General features: G+C 46.6%; 1 protein-coding gene across 1 annotated transcript in view; it reads left to right on the top strand.

Annotated features, from left to right (window-relative positions):
* The window catches only part of FAM73B (family with sequence similarity 73 member B), a 38,294-nt gene that overhangs the window by 1,194 nt on the left and 26,737 nt on the right, over nt 1-10,363 (top strand). Inside the window, exons 2-3 of the mRNA XM_015411405.1 lie at nt 875-1,085; nt 3,947-4,059. Coding sequence (XP_015266891.1) covers nt 875-1,085; nt 3,947-4,059 — 324 coding nt within the window. The remainder of the gene's footprint in view (nt 1-874; nt 1,086-3,946; nt 4,060-10,363) is intronic.

Below are 10,363 nucleotides of genomic sequence, written 5' to 3'. Positions count from 1 at the left end.
CCCGAAATGACCTCTGGATGGGAGACCACCAAGGGAGTCCCAGGGTTGTTCTGCAGAGGAAGGCAATGGCAAAGCACCTCTGGACGTCTCTTGCCTTGGAAACCCTACGGGGTCGCCAGAAGTCAGCTATGACTTGACAGTAAAATAAAGTAAAATAAAAACGCTTCTCACACGTGCATTCACAGTTTCTGCTGGGAAAGACCCTTGGCTGTGCCCCCGAGTGGCTGCAGCCAGTCAGAGCAGGGCATCCTGGGATAGTTGGGCCACTGTCACAGGGGCAGATTCACCCTTAAGCAGACGAAGCACGTGCTGAGGGCACCAGGGCCAAAGGGGGCGCCATAAAGTTGGGGAAAGGGTGAAAAGCTTAGTTTGTACAGTCTATTGTGTTATCCTATGAATAAATCTTTGTATTGCTGCAACCTGCATTGTATATCTGGTCAGACAGGTCAACGACCAGTGTTCCCTCTAAGCTGAGTTAGTGTGAGCTAGCTCACAGTTTTCTAGCCTCCGGCTCACACATTTTTGCCTTAGCTCAGGAAGGAGGGCTCCAGAGCAAACTAATTTATGCAGCAGCCAAATCGCTCGCTCACAACTTTAATGCCAGCAGCTCACAATGTAGAATTTTTGCTCACAAGACTCCACAGCTTAGAGGGAACATTGTCAACAACTAAAATAGACTGGGTCAGTGTGGAAAGGAGCACACTGAGGGCGCCAGTGAGCCTTCCCCCGCCCCTGGCCACGGATACGAAGGCACAGCTACTTGTGTTCATATAGTGAGAGTCGTCTTGACTTAAAAGGCTGGTTGCAACAGCTCAGTGATGGGGTCAATTAATGTCCCTCTCTCCCCACCCTCAATATCCCTCTTCTTTTAAAGTCTGCCTTCTCTCAGCTACGGCTTTCCCCGGGCCTGCGGAAAGTGCTGTTTGCCACTGCTCTCGGGACAGTTGCTTTGGCCCTCGCCGCTCACCAGCTGAAGCGCCGGCGACGTCGGAAGAAACAGATTGCCCCAGAGAAGTCGGGGGCAAAGGCTGGGATGGTGCCGGTTCCCATCTTGCCAACGAGAAGGGTCCCCTCCGTGAAGAAAGGTTAGTCACGTCACCAAAAGCATCACAACAAGAGAACAAGTCTTGTTGTCGTTCATTGTGATGGATGTAAGGAGGACCTCTGCAAAGAGGGAATGGAATGCGATGCGTCTCCGTGAGTGAAGGCACGGGGCATGCACCCCCAGCATCCCCTCTCCCAATCTATAACCGGTTTGAGTCACCCACTCTTGGTAGCTGGAGGTCAAGTTTGGCTTCATCATGAGAGTATCCTTATTAGGACTGATGAACAAATTGGAGGCCTGTGTGGAGTCACAGGAGGGGGCAATACAGTCTGGAAATCCCTCCACACCCCACTTCTCAGATTCAGTAAGCTCTCAGGGGCTCCCGATGTCAGGTAGCCCTGTCATAGGTCTGGAATGTGGAGGGGTGCCCTCCCGTTTTCGGTCTCAGCTCTCCCTGGCTCACCAACTGTTTGCTATCTTATGCTTGACCTTGTAGATGCTCCAGCTGCAGTTTTACTCGGCTGGGAAAGTGAACGGCTTTTCACTTTGCCCGCGCGTGTGAGATGTATCCATTGGCTCATGCTTACCGGAGGGATGTTTGATTCAAGTATATGTCAGAGGCCCTCGTATTAGCGGCCATTCCTGACACAAGCTGTAAATATGTCTCTAGTGCTGGGTTTATCAACAAACAGTTATCTTCTTATGAAGCCCTGTGTTGAGTAATCTGACTAAGGACCCTGACAAAGTATCCCCCCCTTTGAACTGATTTTCATCTGCTCTCAATATTCCACCCCTTCTGAAGCATGCCCAAACGTCAATTGGCTGGCTTTGCTTTGTTCTTTTGGTAAGAGTAATTTGCAGAGCCCTCCTTTTTGCATGCCAGGGGAATAACCTGGGTAGGTCAAGATCCTGAAACCCCCCACCCCAGAAGAATGAATGTCAATGTCAATAACAATTCACCTATATAGGAGAAAGAAACAAGATACATTTGGGGGGAGAAGGGGGCAGTCATTGTGGGTGGCAGCAAAATCTCTCTGGTCTCTGTGGCCTGAACTCTTTAAGAATCAAGCCTGCTCCTATTTGTTTCAGAGAACTTTCCTTGGAAGCTGATGGGACCCTTGGGCAGGAGGATCTATGGAGGGGTTTTGATGGCTGTCTTGGGCTGTTTTAAGCTTGTCATTAACACTGGCATTTCTGGTGGGCAACCGTGTTGGTCTGAGGCAACAGAACAGGTTGAGTCCAGTGGCATCTCTAAGACCAACAAAGTTTAATTCTGGGTATACGCTTTTGTGTGCATACACATGAATGCTTATGCCCAGAATTAAACTTTGTTGGTCTTTCAAACTTTGTCCTGCTGGCATTTCTGTTGCAATCTGTGTCTGTGGCACCTTGCTAACCACCTAGTGTCTCCTGGAGAATAGTGGGGTCCAAATATTTTGATGAATGTTTGGGTAGCCCTGGTCTCTTGCTTGGTCAGTTTGGGGAAACTTGCATTTTTAACATGGCATCTGGCTGTTAATATATTTGAATCTGGCCTTGCTTTGCATTCTAGTGGGCTCACATGACTGAAGATACAGTCTAATAAAACAAATGTAACAATTTAAATCTAGGCAGCAGCTAAACAACAGTTTTTGCAAAAACACCAGAACAGTCCAGAAGCACCTGCTATAAGCACATCCTCTTGAAGATTAAAAACTCACTGCTTTATGAAAGATTTTGCCAGGTTGCTTGCCGAACCTGTATGGGGAACGGCGTCCTTAAGGTGGGTGCAACCACTGCTCACTTTTTTTTAACCCTTTAATGCAAAGAATGGGGGGGGGATCTAAGTTCTCCTCCACCACCCATCTCGCAGTCATAGTAGCTTTTGAACACATGATGTTCCTTGTGGTGTGAATCAGACCACTGTTCCAGCCACTCCCCATTGCCCACTCTAACTGGCAGCAGCTCTCTGTAGCTTCAGGCTGAGCAAAGAGTTTTCCGACAACCTTTTACCTGATATCTATTAGCTGGAGAAGCCAAAGACTGAATTTGGGACCTTCAAAGAAAGTATGTAGTGGTTAAGTGCACGGACTCTAATCTGGGAGAACCGGGTTTGATTCCCCACTCCTCCACTTGCACCTGGCTGGACGACCTTGGGCAAGCCATAGTTCTGATAAAGGCTGTTCTTGAAAAAGAGCAGTTTCTGTCAAGAGCTCTCTCAGCACCACCCACCTCACAGGGTGTCTGTTGTGGGGAGGGGAAGGGAAAGGAGTTTGTAAGCCGCTCTGAGACCCCTTTGGGTAGTGAAGGGCGGGGTATAAATCCAATCTCTTCTCTTCTTTTTCTTCTGCTTGTAGACTGCATCACTTCCCCTCTGGAGAATCATAACTTTCTCAGTAGCTTTTTGAGACGGCAGTTTTCCTCTTAACCCTTAAGATTACCCATGTGGTCTCTGTTTTCCCACCTCATTGCTTTTAGCCAGTCTCTGAAACTTAGTAAGTCACTTGCAGTGCAATCCTATGCATGTCTACTCAGAAATAAGTCCCTTTTTTCCCATGGGGCTTACTCCCAGGTAAATGTACTTAGCCTTGGTGGTTTCTTTATGCTTACTGAATACATGCCTGTGAGGATGTCTTGTAGAGTCAGGCCATTGGTCCATCTAGCTCCCTATTGTCTGTTCTGAGTGGCTGTGGTTTTCCGAAGCCCCTGGGCACAGAGAAGACCTTCCTAGGATCTGCTTCCTTTTAACTGGACATGCCTGGGACAGAACTTTAGACTTTCCTCTCGAAAAGTGCATGTCTGCTCTGCTGCAGATTTATTGGCATTCGAGGTGCCACGGTATTCTCGGGTGCCACACACCCACACCGGCTGCTGCTGGCAGGCTTTTGAACAAAGTCCTGGTCCTCCCTGGTCTCTTTGCAGGGCACTCCAGCAGGCGAGTGCAGAGCCCCAGCAGCAAGAGCAACGACACGCTCAGCGGGATTTCCTCCATCGAGCCCAGCAAGCATTCCAGCTCCTCCCACAGCCTGGCTTCGGTAAGTGACCTCCTTGTGCATCCTTTCTGCACGTGACTGGGGTGAATGGGAGAGGAGGGCCACACCGACGATGCAACAAAAGAGCAAAACAACGACGACAACAACAAAAACCCCGGTGCAATGGGGAATAAGAATGATTTGAAATAATTAAAATCTATTTAAACTAATTATTTTTCCCATCACACCAGTCTTTTTTTGTACATGACTGGAGTGAGCAGAACCAGAGTAGTGTAAGGATTAGAGCACCAGGCTAGGATGGGGGAGGAGGGGGAAATCCCACTTTAAATCCCTGCTTAGCCCTGAAACTCACCACGGGGGGGGGTTTTTTTTTGGGGGGGGGGAGGGGGATTGTGGGCCAGTCCTTCTCTCTGAGCATAATTCACATTACAGGATCGTGATGAAGGAGGGGAGCCCCCCCCCTCCCGCTAACATCTTCCTTGCTGATACTATAAGCACTGACATAAACGGTGGGAGTATAAACGTTTCAAAGAAACGTTTGTGTTCTTGAAAAGCTGGATGGGAACTGTATTGAGCTGGAAAGAAGAGGTGCGGATCAGATCCTGCATGACTGTTTCACCATCTAGCCTAGAAGGAAGATTTGTGCTTTTTTCTTCTTAAGACTCCAAGTGTCTTTTCTTCTTCGTGAGGCTCCAAGTGAAGGGTGGGGTATAAATCCAATCTCTTCTTCTTCTTAAGTTTCTTTTTTTTGGGGGGGGGGGACAGGCCACCCCGTTGCTTAGCTGTGAGGAAAAACATTGTGTATGTGCATTGGTGTGGTGGTGGAAAGGGCTGTCAAGTCGCAGCTAACTTATGGCGACCCCAGAAAGGTTTCAAGGCAAGAGAGGTGGTTTGCCATCGCCTGCCTCTGCAGAGCAACCCTGGACTTCCTTGGGGGTCTCCCATCCAAATACTTACCGGGGCCGAACCTGCTTAGCTTCTGAGATCTGACAAGATCAGGCTAGCCTGGGTTATCCGGGTACTTCTATTAATATCTGTCTCTTTAAACAAAAACTATGGGCTTAAATAGGAGGGGTAGTGCTTAATGACAATGGTTGGAAGAGGTGGGGTGTAGTCACAAGCACCACTGCAAGAGGTCTATTGTCTTCTAGCTGGACAGAAGTATCTGGAACTACCAGGGGTCATTTCGAGCAGGAACGGCATTCCGGGAGTAGCAACATTTCCCCTCCTCCCTTGCAAGCAAAGACACACACACACACTCTCCCTTCCCTTTGCTCCTCCCCTGGGCTCTGTATTCCTCCTCTGGCATCCCAGCTTCCTCTGTCCCATGTCTCCTATTTCCTGCTTGGGAGATGAGAGAATGCAAGCCTTCCTTTGATTGGCTGGGGGCTCCTCCCCTCCTCCTTTGGGGAGGGAAACTGCCAGAGAGAGGTAAAAAATGGAGCCAATAGCTCTTTTAAAGAAGACTAGCAACTCTTTCTCCAGGTAAGGTTTTGTTTGCTTGCAGACTTCTTCGGGGAGGGGGGAGCTAAAGAAAGCATGCTAGAGACAGAGGGGGGGTGAGAGTCAGTGCCAGCAATGTTTTCTTCCCAGCTGTTTTTGCCTACAGACTTCTTAAAGGGGGGGATGCTAAAGAAAGCATGCCAGCGAGAGGGATGGACTCCCTTTTGTATTTCTAATTGATGGAGGGGACCTAACAGTACAGCTTGCATCCATAAGTAAAAGAGAGCAACAGTCCAGCAGCACCTTGATGAAAAGACTAACAAAATTTGTGGTGGGGCATGAGCTTTTGCAGCGTCATAGTCAGGAATGTTTTTGGGCGGGTGCTGGGGGTGCTGATTAAATTAAATTAAATTTAAGGAGCTTCTGCGAAAACGTCTGGAGAAACAGGCTGCATACTTGCAATCCTACATTTAGTCAGCAGATAACTGTGGGCTTGCTGTTTCAGAGGAGAGATGTGAGCCAAGCGGCTGTCGTTAGAGCTGGAAGTGGAAGGGGCACCCTCCCCGGCATGGGGCAGGGCCCCTCCTGGGGTGAGAGCCGAACCTCAGTCTCAGCAGCTGATATCAGCCCGGGAGAGCTCAGGCGGGTCTCTGAAGGGGCCGCATCAGCCCCAGCTGCTCAACACCAGCTGAAGACCTGAGGGGCCATGCTGGCTGCGCAGGTGCAAAAAAGGCTCTTCCAGCATCTTACCTACCAATTGCATTAATTAACAGTGATGCAAAGATCCTCACCACTATACTGGCATACATTGCAGCACAAAAAAAGTTGCAAAGAAAATGTGGAATGGTTTTTCCATTAAAGTCTTTGGGCCCAGATAGGCTACTCTGGGACTGGAATGACAGCCCCCAGAGTGGAAAGGCAGTCCCTAGGAATAGAATTTGTGCTCTGGGACTGGAATGACAGTCCCCAGAGTGGAATGATGATCCCTAGCAATAGAGTCTGTGCTGTGGGACTAGAATGACAGGTCACAAAGTGGAATGACAGGACAGCCCCCGGGAATAGGCTCAGTGCTCTGGGACGTGTACTCACTTTTAGGATATGAGTTTGATGTGAGAAGATTGCTGCTACTCCTGTCTCGTCATTAATTGTAGAGTTGTTGATTTTATAATAAATGTTTGCTATATTGAAACCAATTAACACCTTGACTATTTTCTTTGAGCTTTTGAAGCAGTTTTCCTCCAGGTAGGCTCTTCTCCAGGTCGGCTTGCCAGCACTGAGTTAAGAAATACCTGGTGATTTTTGGGGTGGAGCCTAAGCAGTGGGTGTTGCCTTCTGGCACACTTCCAGTGATGTCAGGGGGTGTGGCATATGCAAATAAGTTATGCTAATGAGTTATGCTAATGAGCTTCTGCCCCCTCTTTTTCTACGAAATGTCCCCTGGGAACTATTAACCATGCATCTGTGAGGTGGGATTAGGCTGGGGAGACCCCAATCCCCCCTCCCAATCCCCTTTCAGTTTACTGAGTGTCCCTGGGACAGTCACTCATTCTCCCTTATCCTAACCTGTTTGAAAAGATGAGGGTAAGAGAATAAAACCATTTATACCACCCTGATCTTGGAGGGAACATGGGATAAAAATTCAATGGCAGGTCATGGTGAAGGATTGGGTTAATTATGCTAAATACTCTGGCCCAGAATCCATAGGGCGGCCGGGACAAATTGGTTACCTTTTTGATAGTGAAAATGGGTTATAGTAGCCATCCTGTTCTTAGCCAAGCTAAGAGAATGTTCCCGATGGATGGACCATTTTAGATTATAATGAAAGAGAATACCCAAGTATCTAAAAGATTTAACTTGATCAATTTCTCTTCCATTGGTCTTCCAGACAGAATGCCTCCAAGATTTAGAAAATACCAAAATTTTAGTCTTATCAAAATTAATAAATAAGGAGTTCTCATTACAGAATGAAATAAATGCTGATGGGGAGCGCTTTAATTCTACTTTAGTAAAAGAAAGAACTGCTGCATCGTCCTCATTTAATAAAATAGGAACTAGGGCTGAGTTTAATTTGGGAGCGTGTCCATCAATTTTAGCGAAATAGGAAGGGAGATCTGAAAGGAACAAATTAAATAGAGAGAGGGCTGAAATGCAACACTGCTTGACACCCTTGGTCACAGGAATTTTTTGTGTTAAGAAGCCTCTGTCATCAAATTTAATCTGACAAGTGTTAGAGAGATTAAATTTACGCAACAAAAACAGAAGGCGTTGGTCAAGATCCAATTTGTGTAATTTCCCCCACAGAGTCTGTCTATCGACTGAGTCAAAGGCTCTATGGAGATCAATAAATGCCACTTATAACTTGCCTCTAGGGTGCTGGAGATATTTTTCAGCTAAAAAAGATAATGCTACACAGTGATCTAAAGTACAGTGGTTTGTTACAAATCCAATTTGCTCTCTCCCTGGTAAATTATGAGAAGTCATCCACTCAGATAATTTCTTAAGAAGATGTTTAACATAAATTTTCGGAATTATTATGGAATTTAACCATGATTCTGGTAAAGTACCAAATTTATCAATTAATGTAAAGAGGCGTGCAAGAGAATGAGACCACCATTCAATATTGTTCTTCATGAGCTCAGCAGATAGGCCATTGGGGGCTGGGGCTTTACCAGATTTAAGACTAGAAATATGCTCATATATCTCCTCATGCGAGACAGTTGGCCACTCTGGCACATCTAATCGGGCTCCAGGGGTTTACGAGATTTAAGACTAGAAATGTGCTCATATATCCCCTCGTATGAGACAGGAGGCCACTCTGGCACATCTAAAGGTAGCACATTACTCGTTGGTTATTGAACAAGTTAGCATAGTAAGTGACCCATTTCTGTGGGGGAATTGAGCTAACATGAAGGACTCCCGACTGACGTTTAAAGCCTGTGACCAAGGACCAGAAAGCATTGTTATTACTTTTGATTGCATAAAAAAGCTGGGTCCATTTCTCCATGGCAAAGGTATGTTTCTTTTGGGCTAGCAGCAGTTGACATTCCCTCCTCATTTTGCAATAAACAGAAAGTGCCAGTACTCATCCGCCGAAAAAATTGGCGCAATCTATTTTTAGCTAGGTGGCATTCAGCATCAAACCAGGAATTAGTTGAGCATTTCACATGCTTACAGCCAAATGGTTGGGCAAAATCACTGAGTTTATCAACAATAGAATTATAAACTAACAGTGGCCCCGGTCACACGGCAGAGTTGCCGCGGGAGAGGCACAGATGGTGGGCGGATTATCCGGGCGTGATCACACCCCAACATCTGGGAAGTGGAGCGCACCCGTAGCTTACCGCCGACAATGCGAGTTAAAAAACTAGTACCTCCAAGGTACTAGTAAATGTTTGCCACAGGCTGCCTCCAGATGCCCGTGGTGTGATTGCGCCGGCGCGTGGCATTCCCCTTGTTTACCCGCCGGCGCCGAGGGAAGGACTGGTGGTGTGCCGCCGGCGCGTCTGATTGCGTAATCGCGGATACAACTGCGCCGGGGCAATTAGCCACGCCTCCCCCCCGCGATATCTGGCCCGTGTGACCGGGGCCAGTGTTAGCAATTTAGTACAGGATAGCTTTTGGTTTAGTTCCATCCCAGTATCACTATGCATCCATTGTTGAATCTGTATGGAAAGGGTTGAGGTCCATTTTATTCTCTTATATACAGGGCAATCAGTATTTTCAGCACTAAACAGAGGAGACCTATCTGAGATACAGCTCATCCTAAAAGTCAACAACATAGGAGAATGGTCACTTTCTGTTTGATTGCCAATTGTAAACTTAGTGATATGGTCTCTCAAGACTGCTGAAGTAATCACATAGTCGACAACACTACAACCACAAGGGGAGATGTAAGTGTATTGGCCCATGTGGATCAAATTCAGGGGACCCATTCATTATATATAGATTGAATTCCACACAAAAGTCCACCAGATGACGTCCAGTCTGGTTTATAACTGGGTCTTTAGATTGTCTAGAGATGAAGAATGGGAGAGGTGTGTGGTCCTCGTCTCCCCAACTCAACAAATTGCCTGATCGTTATTAGACCCCAATCTTGCATTAAGATCACCAGCTAAAAGAAGTGCAGCCTCAGGTAATTTCTCCAAAAGCATTTTCAAGTAGACACTCAGTGACTTCCAAGCAGATGTGGAAGTACTGTTATCAACAAAAGGAGCAATGTAAACATTAACGAATAATATCGGCAGACTCTTAATAGCAATATAAAATGGCTGAGCCAATGGAGGGCAAGAGTCTAATTGGCTAACAATATGATTGATAGAATTATTAAACAAACAACACAGACCAGCCTTAAACCAGCCCCTTATATTCGTTTTTGATGCAGGAAGTGTGTAGGAAGTGAAACCACTGATTAAAATATCTCTGGGTGACCAAGTAACTTATAGAAGGATAATGTCAAAATCCTTCAAAAAGCTCAATAAATCAGGATCTCCACATTTACTTCCCCATTCCACAATATTCCAGGATATGAGCTGGAAGGCTTGTCCCTGGGGTTGTCTCCGTTTCTGGTTGTTATAATCTAGTCAATCTAGGTTGAGAGATTTGTTATGTTCAGAGCAAATATAGCCATTTGTCCAAACTTTAGATGGAAGACTAGCTGGTGGGGTTGTTGAGGACTTCTGATGCAGTGGTCATTCAGAGGGTTCTCCATTAAGAGGCTGCCATGAGAACCATTTTTGGTATTTTGAAGATGATTAGAGCTCTGGGGCAATATATTTTGGATGCCCCTCCTTTGTAGTTGTCGTTCAGCATCCACTGAAGAGCTTGGTTCTAGGAGGTCTGCTGTAACACTCAGGTTTTTATGGGCTTTGGACCTATCAACTGGCTGCATCTCAGAATCTTTAAT

Source organism: Gekko japonicus, unplaced genomic scaffold (assembly GCF_001447785.1).
Source record: "Gekko japonicus isolate JY-2015 unplaced genomic scaffold, Gekko_japonicus_V1.1 scaffold3008, whole genome shotgun sequence".
In the NCBI taxonomy this organism is placed as follows: Eukaryota; Metazoa; Chordata; class Lepidosauria; order Squamata; family Gekkonidae; genus Gekko; species Gekko japonicus.
The sequence above is the reverse complement of the archived record's forward strand: the minus strand, read 5'-3'. Positions and strand labels throughout refer to the sequence as shown.